We start from the raw sequence: 13,410 nt of genomic DNA, 5'->3' as shown, positions 1-13,410 counted from the left end.
TCGCGTTGGCGTTGCGTCCGTCCAGCTCGTTCCCCAAAAACCATGTTCGCCGCCGCCCTCCGCTCCGCCGCCCGCCCTGCCTCTGCGGCTCGTGCGGCCTTCAAGCCCACCCGTCTCGCCGCCGTTCGCTCCATCTCTGCGACCGCTACCCGCCGTTCTGGCCACGCCCCGCCCCCGGAGCTCTACGGTGAGGGCGCGAAGCCCGGAGAGGTCCCCACCGACCTCCAGCAGGCCACCGGTCTCGAGCGTCTTCAGCTCTTGGGTGCTGTCGAGGGCGCCGAGGTTTTCGACACCGAGCCTCTTGACGCTTCGCGCGTCGGTACTCTCGCCGACCCCATCAAGGTCATTTCTTTCGTGAGCCATTTCTGCCCCTCCCTGAGCCTACCACCTCCCTAAACCTCCTCCTTGCGCGACTCTCAAGGATGCCGAGCGTATCATCGGCTGCACTGGCTGCCCCGCCGACTCCCACGATCTCGTCTGGATGCCCCTCCGCAAGGATGAGATTCGCCGCTGCCCCGAGTGCGGCTCTGGTGCGTGCCCTCCTTACTTCCTCTTCCCGCGTCACCTTACAGTCTTTCGCTCTCCCTACCAGCCTACGCCATGGACTTCCAGGGCGAGGAGCACGGCCACGACCACGGCCACCACTAAACGCGCGGAACGGATGTTGCCCTCCAATGTACGACGAGCATGCTCCACGCAATCCACTCCGTTTTCTCCCTAGACATATCGTAGCCGGCCGTAACACTGCGTAAGCTATGTCGAATGCATTGGTCTTCCGAAGCCTCCGCCCATCGAGACGGTCCAGACCGGGCCTGGATCCGACCCTCCCTTCACGTGCATGCCTGGATGCCTCCCGACCAGGTCGAGCGATACCTCGAAGCATCCACATCATGAAGGCAAGCGCGATGGTCGGGGGCCTCGTTCGGTCTGTTTCCGAGAAGCGAGAGCGTGTGCGCCGGCAGGCGACTTTACAGTTGTCAGGACAGCTGTCTTGTGCGCTGCCAGCTGCTTTCGAGGGAACTCTTTGCAAAGAAACGTACTTCGTTAACCATGCTTTTGTCGGTCTGGGCATATGGTCTGGAAATTGTACAGCCTTTAAAGTAATATTTAATTCAGTCACTGCCTTTCCACGCGCTTGGTCCGAGAACGACGCCTGAGGTACGCAGTCGACCTCTCTGATTCAAGGGGCTTGTGCCAACTCACCACCACGTTCGTGTCCACTCAGCAAGAGTTCCGCAAGCACGACTTCGGTGAGTGCTGCTCAGGACGCAAAACGTCTTATATAATCTACTCTTAGCCTAGAGAACGGGCACAACTTAGTGCCACCCATACCTCCGCGTGTTCCTCCGGAGATTGAGCTCGCCGTCCTGGAGTCATCCGGCTGTGCCAAAAGTCAACCTGTGTTGAAAACCTGGCGTTTTGTGGACATGCCATCACTGGTGCGAGACCTGGCAGTCGTTCCTCTGGCGTTCCGTTACCCTCCATCTCTCACGTCGCGAACCCCACTCTCGGACACTATGTACGCGAACTTGGGGTCAATGGAAGCAGCTACTGGCCGGGCCCTGAGGAAGACATGGACTCCTACCTCTTGCGCGTCTTTCCCCACTCCGCAATTTCCTCGTCTCCCGCTACACACTTCTCCACTCCCCTACGTTGACACCTTTCCAGCGCAAAATTCACGCCCCTCGATCGAGTCGTTCACTATGGAATATAACTGTGAGACGAACGACGGCCTTGACATACTCTACGCTATCTCTGTGTCTCAAAAATTCACCGTCTCACGCTTCACCTCAGGACGTGCCATTGGCGGGACCCATATACCATCAACGAAAATATACATTCAACCACGGTCCACGTTTTACACCTCAGTGTATCCGAAGATCCGATACTTGAAGCTTGAAGCTGGCCTTTATGAAATCCTCCGTCGCTTAGGAACTTTGAACGGACCCCTCAAAACCAAGGACCTCGGTTTCCCGGGGAGTGTGGCGGGCCTCTTCGCCCTTTGCTCGCGCCTCGAGCGTGACTGCTCTGACCCCGTCAGTGTTCGCCTATTTGCACCGGAACCACGGCCGGTACGCCCCGTCTGCCTCTCCACGAACTAGCCATTCACGTGACCGACTCCAGATCTTCGTCCAGGGTATCCAAGAAGGGTCCGTCTGTCACTAGCGGACCCTGCGCTGCTTCTCGGACGCCGCTCCTGGTCAGGGTCGGGTGATCGTTCCGCACGAATCGCCGTATCTAGAGGATGTCAGATCGCTTATCCTCGGACGCTCTAGTACGTGGCCCCCGAAGAGACAATTCAAAACTCACGCGGGAGACGAAGGTAGACAGGTAGTGGTGGGAAAACCTTCTCATTTACTGGCCACGCGACATGGTAGTAACGGCGTTACGTAACTGCAGCGTCGGAACTCTGCGAAGCCCGCGTCCAAGGCTTCGGTCGGTTTTGCGATAAGCACTGTACTAGGGGTTTACCGGTAGTGCAAAACGTGACAGAAGTGCAAAATCGCGATCGTGCCCGTCCCTCTTGTACAATAAATATTGGAAATTCTAGAGTACTCTTTTAAGACACATTGAAGAACATGTGCCAAATTTCAGAGGGAGGGGATGAGAAAGCGTCAAGGAACGGAGAAAGTGTGCACTTCTGCCCGCCTCAAAACCCGTGTGGATGCACGCGTTCATCCACATCTTGGGCGATCCTCATGGAACTGTGGGATACTCATGATACATACCCCCCGAGTGTAACTGTACGCTCCCGAGGTCAACGCACAAAGATTACAGCGTCCAGACGTTCTGAGCGTGACTATCCGCCATGAGCGCTCGGTCGGCTCAGGTTGGCTGCGTGAGTTTTGCATCACTGGCGTGCCCGTACAGGGCGCTTCGTCATTGCCGGCGTGACGTTTCGTGACAACGTCCTTTGCACAACTGTGCTCCTCTCGCTCTCCTGTACTTCTCCTCTATTCGCTCCGAAAAAATTCACAAGGTACCTTCCATGATTTCAAAACTATGTACCAATTCCGAGAGGGATCGAGAGCGGGACGGACAAGATACAGCATCTGCAAAATAAGTTTTGCACATCCGGTAAACCCATTTCGACCCAAAGTTCATCGATTTTGGGCGTGACCGTGAACGTTTCCAGCCGAAAAAGTTCACGGCCCTCCGTGACCACGGACGCCAAAGTTCATCCTGTTCATAGCCCTCTTCCTCCACCACAAACGCGACGAGCGCCCATGAAGCGCCCATGACCGCCCGTGGCGAAAATGTTCATGACCCTCCGTGACAGATTGATCGAAAGTTCATGATGCTTCGTGACGCGTGACATGAACTTTGGATCGAAATGGTACAGTAGCCTGTGAGCGACAGCTGGGACGTACTGCGGTCGCTCGGCCAATCGTAGGGCCTTGAGGACAGGGTACGACCAGTCCCGTACACAACGACTCTCATGCAGACTCGGCCACACGGTTGAAGGACTTCCAACAAGGCGCCATTCGGACCACACATTGCCCAAAATCTGCGTCCTCACTCGGACTTCCCCGAACCCTTGACAAGATCATCCCAATTCATCGACGACAACACAGGGCAGCTTCAGACGGGGCCCTGTCAACTCTTGCTCTCCCATCTCCTCCTTCCGCAGCTCCGACCAATATATTTTCGCCCCCTTTCCCGTCGGGATACTCACGCCTCCCCCATCGGGAGGCCTACCTCGAGCGGTCGATCGCGTCCGGGTTCTGAGTTGCTCGACGGTGTCTGCTGTTCGGAAATTTGAGAATGGCACCAGGCAATGCTCGTAACATCAGCGCTCAACTGCACACACGTTGCGCCCGACTGAGGGAGATGATAACTCTCCGACGTTAGTCCTCTCGCGCGTGTTCCTGGAGCGTCCACCGCCCCATCAATGACACTCGTCCGTCGAGTTCTCCGCTCCGAGGGCCGTCGGTCGACTCGAGATCAAAACAGCTCCGCACGATGATGGACGAGCAGACGACGCCGCTGCGGTCTCACACTCCCATCGCGTGGAGTGCGCTGGCTTCGCGCGCGCGCGGAAGGGCGGCGGCTTGGGAGGGCCAGAGAGACCGAAGAGATCGCGGCGGACATGCTGCGACTCGGCCTCTCGCACGCGGAGACGAGGGTGAGACTCGCGCGGGCGTCGATGCGTGAAAACCCCGGTCTCCATTCCGACTTCTATCTCCGTACGAACGCAAATACGCCCGAACCGTGAGACGCGGGAGGGGGGCGAGATGATAAGTATAAACAGAAGCACGCTGCGATGCACGGTACAAGGGCCGCCTTCCAGCCTGTACGACGGCTCCTCGGAAGGTCGTGGCAAGATATCGAACAAGGGTCCTCCCGTTTCCTGGACTTCCACCGCATTAACGGCCCGGCGGTGGAGCCGTCGCGCACTGGGCACGCTCAGCGTGGTGACGCAGGCTAGGGCAAGGCTGGCAAGTGAGTGTCCTGATGGATGATTCCCGCCCAGGGGTCGTGGGGCCGGCAGGGGCAAGTAGCAGGTGCGGATCCAGCGTAGCCGGCGCGGCTTAATTATGGGCACCGCTTCTTACAGATCTCGCAGTGTGGGCCTGAGAAAGGGAGAAGATTGGGCAAGATGCGGGTGTACCTACCGGCGGACAAGGGCATGCATCCGACGGACGCGCCTCGCATTTCCTTATGGAATTTCTACTCTTTGTTGTTGTCCCGTGGAGTAGGCGGCAAGGTATCGTTGCTGCACCGTCAGCAGCGTTGTGGAGGTTGACAACTGAGGACATTGACGCCAGCGACCCCCCGGCCAATCGAGCTTCCGGCCGTTCCTGAGCAGAGAACTTTTTCTGGATCCCCGTTAATTACCCTTGAAGGCGTGGCCTGATGGTAGGCATAACAGGGCATAACCTACATTGGTAGCTTCGCGTCAAAAATGTACGTGGGTGCATATCTGCTGCACAGACACCCCCCGGCCGGGGCCGGGGCCCGAGAGCGAGAGATTGAAAACCTGTCGGCGTGCCAGAAAGCCTTGTGCGGGCTTGAGAGGTGTCCATGGCGTGCCTGTCAGGCCTGGTGAAGTTGCAGCCGTTATGAATCTTGATCGGACCGCACGGACAGCGGCGGTCCGGCCCTACGGACTTGGAGAGGATCAGCAAACGCGGCAACGATGCCGGGCTTCGGAGCATGCAAACACAACGGGAGCGGCCGGTCGTCAACTTTTGCGCTTCCCAGTGGTGGCCGTCCCTTTGCTCTCCTCAATACCCTCTTCGCAGATCCCGAGGACGGCCGGGATGTACTTCAGGGCACACATGCGCGTTTGCCGGTGCTGTACATCGTCTTCCGCCTCCGAGATCTCCGAGCTCGCCCTGGCCGAAATCATGGGTGAAACTGGCCAAGACCACCGTTCGTCGCTTGGAAGAGTTATTTGGTGTCTGCGCATGAGCGATGTGTAGCGACGGAGGCAATATAGCTGCGTACGTCAGCGTCCGACCTGCATCATTCTCTCGTAAAGCAGCACACCCACACCACAAGGCGAGGTGAAGCGGAGGGCGTGAAGGGCGTGGGATGAGGGCGAATAAGACAGTCGGCATTGCACGTTGTGCGCGCGCGACGTTGTGAGGCTCGATTGCGGGCGCCTGAGGGAGAACTTCGGAGAGTCATGAACAGGATGTGGTGATACGAGAAGGGCTGGCCGACATACGTCTTGACGCGCGGAAGATTTGGCTGATCGGGTTGTGGGCGGAGACAGAGGCCGCACGGGTTCGGGAACGCGCGGAGGCGTAACCAGGAAGTCGCCTGGCGACGGGCTGGTGGCGGGGCGCGATGATTCCACGCTCGGATTCTGTTGTGATCTTCTGCTTGGCGAGCTGGAAGATGGCCCAAAATTACGCGCCACAAGCTGGCAACGAGAACAGGAAGGACGGACACGAGGGGACCGCAGGGGCGAAACGCGCTGTCAGTTAGACACAAGCATGCATGCAGCTGTGCAGCTGGGGTACATGAGATGGCACATGCCACACGTAGGGCCGGAAGCATAGCACACAGCGTCGAGGGGGTCATCGACGTGCGGCAGATGTGGTGGTTGGGCGCTGGGCGGTGGAGGAGGAGCAGATCATAGATGCCAGGCACGAACGAGCGGCTGGAGGAGGAGGATGGCCCATCGAGTCCGCGGGCGCTGCTCATCTCCTCTCGCGCTGTCCTGGCAACGGCCCTGGGCATCCTCTGCGTGTGCCCGGAATGGCAGCTCTGCGCCCTGCCGACCGAGGGCTCGACGCCTGCCTGGTCAATCTTCATCCGCGAGGAACACGGCCCACCCGCTCGTCACTCCCGTCCCGTTCTCCCGGGTCCGGAGGTGCACGCGGGGCGGTCGACAACGCGATATAAGGCCGCCGCCGGTGTGCCAAGGCCTCACCTCTTTCCTCCCCTCTGCTCTTTCCTTCAAGACCTTCATTGGTTCGTTGAACGGCCTTTTCCCGCCTTCCTTTCGACCGGGTGTCATTTCCTACTGTCGGTGCCATCTAGTGCAACCTTTCCAGCTTGCGTCCCCTCATTCACCAACGCTACTCCGCCTAGTCTCCCTCGTTCCTTCCCTTCGCTAGTACGAAATGGTGTTTCTCAAGTCTCAACTCGCCCTGGGGGCCCTCACCGTTCTCGCCGTCACCGAGTCTGCCTACGCCCGGATGCGCTGGCTCGAGCGCGACGGCCGTCACGTCGCTCTCTACCCCCGTCGTTTCGGCGAGGAGCACCCCGCGGTCATCGACAAGATCTCCTCTGCCTGCCCCGGCCAGGTCTGCGGCACTCTCGCCGGCGCCGCGATCACCCCTCTCCTTGCCGCGCAGGGCGAGTGCACTCAGCAGGACATGGCTGATCAGATCATCGGTGCGTGTTTTGCCCCGAATCCAGGCGCGAAGCAAATGGCTGACCTCGCGCACAGACGCCGCCCAGCAATTCGACGAGCCCACGAAGTCGAACATGATCGCGCTCGCGGTCGAGTACCGTCAGGCCGAGAAGAACACCCCTCCCGTAAGCATCTGTCGAGGGTCGCATCGTCGCGCGCGGCGGGCCAGCACTAACGTACCGCTCCGTTTCACAGGATTTCTCGGTCCAGCCCAACATCCTCCGCAACTCGGTCTTCTGCCAGAAGGCGCCCAAGAACTCGCAGCTGAACGGCCTCGTCCAGGCTCAGGACCCCGCCAACGACCCCAACGCCTTCTTCGACCCCGCTCTCAGCAAGACCGTCCAGAAGGGCTCCCAGGCGAACACCTCTCCCTTCGGCGGCGCCGCGGCGTCTTCTGCGGCGTCGGCTCCTGCTACGTCGAACGTTGCGGCTGCCCCTGCCGCGAGCACTGGCGCCGCGAGCTCGACCGTGGACTGCGAGGTATGGTGCTTAGTTACAGGGTGATTCATAGTAATTGACACACTGTTCATAGACCGTTACCACCATCACCGTGACTGAGACGGGTACCGCTACCTCCGTTGCCGCGGCTCCGGCTGCTTCCACCGGCGCGGCTGGTGCCATTGGCAACTTCGGCAAGTGCTCCGTGCCCCAGATCGAGTTCGGCGTCGGCTTCGACAACCGCAAGGAAACGTCTTTCCAGCCCGTTGACAAGACCTCCTTTAACCACGGTTCAGCCCAGGCGATTGGCATCATCACCCAGTTTATCTGCGACACACTCACCAACTCCTGCGGTGCTGACGCTACGGCGAAGGCGACCTGCGCCAAGGCCCAGGCCGCGGCAGCTGCGCAGCCCCCCAAGACTGGTGTCGACGCCGACGCCTTCAACGCCGTCTTTGGTATCACCACGAACTTTGCCTCTGTCAACGTCGTGTCGGACACCGGTGTGACCCTCAGCCCACAGGGCTCGTCCGTCGCTGCTCAACCTGCCGCGTCGACCGGTGCTGCTACGACCATCGCTGCGTCTCCCGCTGCTTCCACTGGCGCGGCTGGTGCCATCGGCAACTTCGGCAAGTGCTCCGTTCCTCAGATCGAGTTCGGCGTTGGCTTCGACAACCGTAAGGAGACCTCCTTCCAGCCGGTCGACAAGACTTCCTTCAACCACGGCTCCGCACAGGCGATTGGCATCATCACCCAGTTCATCTGCGACACGCTCACCAACTCCTGCGGTGCCGACGCGACGGCGAAGGCCACTTGTGCCAAGGCCCAGGCTGCTGCGGCTGCGCAGCCCCCCAAGACCGGTGTCGACGCTGACGCCTTCAACGCGGTGTTCGGAATCAAGACCAACTTCGCCGCCGTCAACGTCGTCTCCGACCAGGGTGTGACCCTCAGCCCGCAGGGTTCTTCTGTCGCCGCTCAGCCCGCCGCATCGACCTCCGTTGCTGCGTCTCCCGCCGCTTCCACCGGCGCGGCGGCCGGCGGCATCGGCAACTTCGGCAAGTGCTCTGTGCCCCAGATCGAGTTCGGTGTCGGTTTCGACAACCGCAAGGAGACCTCCTTCCAGCCCGTCGACAAGGCTTCCTTCAACCACGGTTCGGCGCAGGCCATCGGCATCATCACTCAGTTCATCTGCGACACGCTCACCAACTCCTGCGGGGCTGACGCCACGGCGAAGGCGACCTGCGCCAAGGCCCAGGCCGCTGCGGCCGCGCAGCCCCCCAAGACGGGTGTCGACGCTGACGCCTTCAACGCTGTCTTCGGCATCAAGACGAACTTCGCCGCGGTCAGCGCCGTCTCCGACCAGGGCGTGACCCTCAGCCCGCAGGGCTCCTCTGTCGCCGCGCAGCCCGCCGCGACGACCGCCGCCGCCACCAAGACGACCGCCTCCGCCGCCGCGACCTCCGCTGCCGCGTCCACGGGCGGCAACCTCCAGAAGTTCACGGGCGCGCTCGGCAACGTCACCCCGCCGCCGGTGACCGCGAACGGGGACGGCTCCTTCCAGGTGACCGGCAACGCGTCGTTCAAGACGCTCTCGAACGCGCTCGTGCGCTCGTGCGACGTCCAGCACAACCAGTGCGCGAACGCCGCGAACGCGTCCGGCAACAAGGGCGCCCTCACCGTCGAGGCGTGCGGCACGCAGCAGACGCAGTGCAACGCCGCGCAGTGAGCGTCGCCCGCCGTCTTGGTCCGTGAAGTGATGTGAGAAGATGCATACCGCCGCCCGCCGTGCCGCGCACGACGACGTCCTGGATACCCCCCTACCTGTAATGTGTACTTGAGACTTCCCCCGAGGCTTCGCTGGCTCGCACTAGAATACGTCCCTCCCCCTCCCCCGACGCACGCACCGACCCTCCCCATCCCCCCCTTACGTCCGGCCCCCCACGAGGCGGCTCGTTCGAGTACCGGTACTCCGCACCTTCTTTCTTCTTTGCATAGTAGTGCCGTGCCCGGCGCGCCGTCGCCAGATGTTCCCCCCCTTTGTCCCCTTCCTCAGCAGAGGTCCGAAAGAGCAAAATCCTTCCTTCCCGTCATCTCTCCGTTGTTGAGTGCGTGTGCCCACCAAGCCAGCGTGGTTGCGAAGTGAGGCAGGAGGAGGAGCTGCGTTGGTCTTTCATGTGCGCCGAATCATTCGCGTCGATCCATCAAGAAGCAACGACAGGACGCAAGTCCACGCTGCGCTGTTGCTCGCTTGCGTGGCCCGGGCGCGCTCGAACTTGCCGTACAGCATCACGGGATGGCTGCCCTGCGTTTGTATCTAACTTTCTGAAAGAAATGCAACAGAGGCACGGTGTTGGTGGCTCTTCGGCGTTGCACAGTTTGTAGCATAGCTAAGATGGCCTTCGAGTCTCGAGCTGGGGCAGTACACCGGCTGTGCCATAGCACTACTTATCTCGAACGCCGCATGGTTCTTTCTTAGAGTCTAGACTCATAAAGCGCGCGCTTGGTTGTAGGACGATTGAAATGACTCGAGTACTTACAGATTCCGGCTGCCCGGTGACTTGGACTCGGAGGCCGAAGACGTCCGACCCAGTCCTCTCCCTCGCCGCCCTCGACGTCGTGCACCTGCTATCCACTACTATCCACTACTACCGCTTTCCTCTTTCTCTCTCTCCACCCCATTCACGCACAACCTGAGCCCCCACTGGGCTCCTAGGCACGTCGGTTGATGCCCGCCGGCACGCTTCGGTCCACCGCGCCTTCGGTATCGCTCCCTGGATATGTGATACTCTACATTAGAGATCTGCAGTGTGTTGTGCCTACCACGGCGCCCCGCCTTCAAAGGCAATAAACGAGGATCAAAAAAAAACTCGGAGGCGTGATACACATGCCGCCATGTCTTGATGATCTTCTGAATCTCGGCGTCGAGACCGGTGCAGCAGTTCCCCTCCGTGCGCGAGCTCGGTGGGTGTAGTGACAGATGGGCTGCGGAGCATACGTGTCGTTCGCAGGTGGCAAAGCGGAGGTTTAGAATGCGAGCACAGCTGCAGGATCGTGCGCCAATCTATGCAGGGGCGGGCCGGGTAAGCGGGCCCATCGGCATCGCGCTGACGAACGCCTGTGGCTCCGGGTCCGCCCCAAGCTCTCTTTCATCCTCTGCTGCGCGCCTTCTCTCTCTCTCTATCACCTCCCGTCTCGGCCGACGATACAATGTGCAATGTTGTGGTCTGCCCTCCGACGCTCCTCTCCCGCTCTTGCCTCTCCCTCTCGCCCGTCAGTCCTCAGCAGCCATCGCTCCTCGCTGCCGCGCACTAGCTCAGCATCACTCGTCCTCCTAGGTTTCCAGCCGTCCCTCCGTCATCACTCGTCCTCTACACCTCCCGCTCATGATCTGCGCACTGACTCACCCTCCTCGGCGCAATGTCCCCGGCCTCCATCGACGCGGTTCAGGACGGCTCCATCTACTGGCTTCCTGATCCTTACTGCTACAACACGACATCCGCGCGCCCCCTTCGCGCGCCCATTCACCCCGTTATCGAGAGCGTTCCACGCGACGCCTCGAAATCAGCTCAGTCCTCTCCCGTTCCTCGCGGGTCTGCTCAAAGTGAGTCTCTCTCCCATAGTCTCTCTCCCATGCCTTTCCCCACCGCTCTCCTTGGCTTCCCGGGGTGGTGCTCTCCACCGTATCGGTTCGTTTGTTGAGAGATGCTTACGGTGTTCTGGTTCAAACTGGTTATTAGGCTTCGACGGCGCTCGAGATGTCTCGCATGGCCGCGCGTATCGGCCTGACATTCGTCCCCATTTTGCTCCTCGGGAACATGAAGTCCAAGAAAATCCTCCAGCACGCCGAGAAGTATGGCCATCCAGACTTTGAGGCGAAGAGGGAGCAAATGCTGCGTAGCATCCGGACCCGCACCATCCTCTTCCACATCCTCATCTTCGTTCCCATCTTCGTCTTCTGGGCGACGATTATCGCTAGCCTGGAGCGCACCCCGTTGACGGGCAGGTGAGTCCTCCTCTCCATCCTTCTTCAAGTCCGATCTCGCGGGAGGGCGATAGCTCCCTGGCCCTTCGGCTCTTTTCTTACCGCCGACGCCCAACAACGCGGACTGATCTGGGAGTGGTTATGAGATGGATTGTCGGTGGAATTCGTAAATCAGTGCGCCCAGAAAGTTCTATGTTGTCGGTCATCTTTGGTTTTGGAATTCAGGAATCATTTCTCACGTACTGACACGTTTGCAGATACCGCGTTATTCTCCTTTCGCCCGAAGAAGAGGACAACATCGCAGCACAGCTGGCAGGGCCCGGCTGGTACCGCGCCGTCGGTGAGATCCTCTCCGCCGCGGGCCCTCCGCCGCCGATCCTCCCGCCGTCCGACTGGCGACTCGTTTGGGTTCGCGATACCCTGCGCCGACTCGAGAGCGCGATCCCGACGCTACAGTACGAGGAGAAGCTCTGTCCCCATTGGATGGACTGTGGCCCGGACGACATCCCTCTCCCTCCGCCCGCCGACTACCCGCTCCGGCCGCGCCCGCGAGGATCCGAGGTCCTGCACCGCTGGGTCGAGCTCACGTGCACCCGCCCCGCCCCGCCAACGTCGCACTCAATCACGGGTCCGCCGTACTCGCTGCTCGTCGTCGACCGGCCGGACGCGTCCAACGCGTTCTCGTATGGCTTCGGGCCCGACGGCGGCGGCGGCATCGTCGTCTTCTCTGGCTTCCTCGAAGAGGTCCTCTCTCGCAACGGCTGCCCGGACGGGGCTTCGCCCCAACTTGCGCCCCCGCCAGAGCGGTCCTTCCTGTCGAACCTGTTTGGGCTCGCGCCCCCGCCACGGCCTGCGCACCCCGTGCCAACGGACCAGCAGACGGCGGAGCTCGCGACGCTGCTCGCGCACGAGCTCGCGCACCTGGTGCTCAGCCACCACATCGAGACGCTCTCGTCGGGCAGCATCGTGTGGCCGAGCGTGCTCTCGATCGTCACCGACGCGCTCCGCGCGTTCCTCTTCCCGGTCACTATGCTTTGTGAGTCTCTCCATCCTCTCTTGGTCGGACTCGAGCCGCCGTAGCGGTGCCTTTGCGTTTCCGCGTCTATGACTGGGAATGACTCGCACACCGCCGGCCGATCTCAGGACCCGTTCATCTGTCTGGTTTGACAGAATGCTGATCGACGCCTCCCCCGCCCGTCCACAGTCGGGCCGTTCATCAACGACGCGCTTGGGGGCATGTGGAAGGCCGGCGCAGGCGAGCTCTCGCATCTGCAGGAGTACTGCACGAGCCAGAAGCAGGAGGTCGAGGCCGACGTTGTCTCCGCCAGGTCCGTCCTCCCGTTCTCCTTCCCCGCGTCCGCGGTCGCTCACATCGTTTCGCATTTCCCCCAACTCGCCCTCGCCCCTGCCCCTCCACTCCCACCTCCACCCCCACCCTCATCGCACGCAGGCTCCTCGCGCACGCGGGCTTCGACCCGCGCGAGGCGGTGCGCTTCTGGGAGGGCCGCCTGGACGAGCCGCAGGCGGCGGAGTGCTCGACGCGGCCGTCGCCGGACTCGGCGAGCGCGATGGCGCGCAAGATGTCGGGCGAGACGCACCCGCTGCACGAGACGCGCATCAGCAAGCTCCGCGCCGAGCTCGAGCGGTGGGAGAAGAGCCGGGCGGCGGCGCGCGCGCGGCGCGAGCGCGAGGCGGCCAAGGCGCGCGCGAAGATGCCTGCACCGCCCGCGCCAGGTGCAGAGAGGGGCAGGGAGCAGACCGCTGGGTCAGCTTGAGGGAGTCAGGGAGGAAATAGAATAAGAGGCCACGGCGCACGCGTCTGTCGCGGGGCCCGGAGCAGGCATTCGGAGGAGTATTATATCGCGCCACGGACAACCGTCGCAAGTAGTGAGTATGCTTTGCCCGGGCCGCCGTGCACGCATAGAACAAGCACACACTCTTTTTGTTTTTTTTTGTTTTCGTTTATCGACTACGTACGTACAGGCTCCGCCGCTCTGCTGTGTCGAGAGCGCTCCGTCTCATCCACTCTATCTTACTGTAATACTAGGTTGTGTAGTAGCTACCCGCGATATCCCGATGCGATCTCTCTCTTCTCTCTCTCGGTGTACCGGGAACAGGT

The 13,410-nt window shown here is 61.1% G+C and overlaps 3 protein-coding genes across 3 annotated transcripts; all 3 read left to right on the top strand.

Annotated features, from left to right (window-relative positions):
* Positions 1-42: 42 nt before the first annotated feature.
* Positions 43-648, top strand: BXZ73DRAFT_86869 (cytochrome c oxidase polypeptide IV; the record flags this gene model as incomplete). The annotated part of the gene is made up of 3 exons (XM_048024332.1): positions 43-354; positions 422-530; positions 593-648. The coding sequence occupies 3 exons, from the start codon at positions 43-45 to the stop codon at positions 646-648; spliced, it is 477 nt and encodes a 158-aa protein (XP_047883365.1).
* A 5,930-nt stretch (positions 649-6,578) lies between these two features.
* Positions 6,579-9,035, top strand: BXZ73DRAFT_38037 (uncharacterized protein; the record flags this gene model as incomplete). Its single annotated transcript, XM_048018111.1, has 4 exons — positions 6,579-6,852; positions 6,908-6,996; positions 7,067-7,351; positions 7,833-9,035. 4 exons carry the CDS (start codon positions 6,579-6,581, stop codon positions 9,033-9,035), a joined length of 1,851 nt encoding a protein of 616 aa, XP_047883364.1.
* Positions 9,036-10,841: 1,806 nt separating this feature from the next.
* On the top strand, positions 10,842-12,985 carry BXZ73DRAFT_19932 (peptidase family M48-domain-containing protein; the record flags this gene model as incomplete). The annotated part of the gene is made up of 5 exons (XM_048017590.1): positions 10,842-10,910; positions 11,047-11,312; positions 11,549-12,327; positions 12,496-12,619; positions 12,742-12,985. Coding segments are annotated over 5 exons (1,482 nt in total), but the record flags the coding sequence as incomplete, so codon positions are not given.
* Between the last annotated feature and the right edge of the window lie 425 nt (positions 12,986-13,410).

This window comes from Epithele typhae (assembly GCF_022376455.1).
Source record: "Epithele typhae strain CBS 203.58 chromosome Unknown BXZ73scaffold_2, whole genome shotgun sequence".
NCBI classification, from domain to species: domain Eukaryota; kingdom Fungi; phylum Basidiomycota; class Agaricomycetes; order Polyporales; family Epitheliaceae; genus Epithele; species Epithele typhae.
This window is presented reverse-complemented; position numbering and strand designations above follow the sequence as displayed.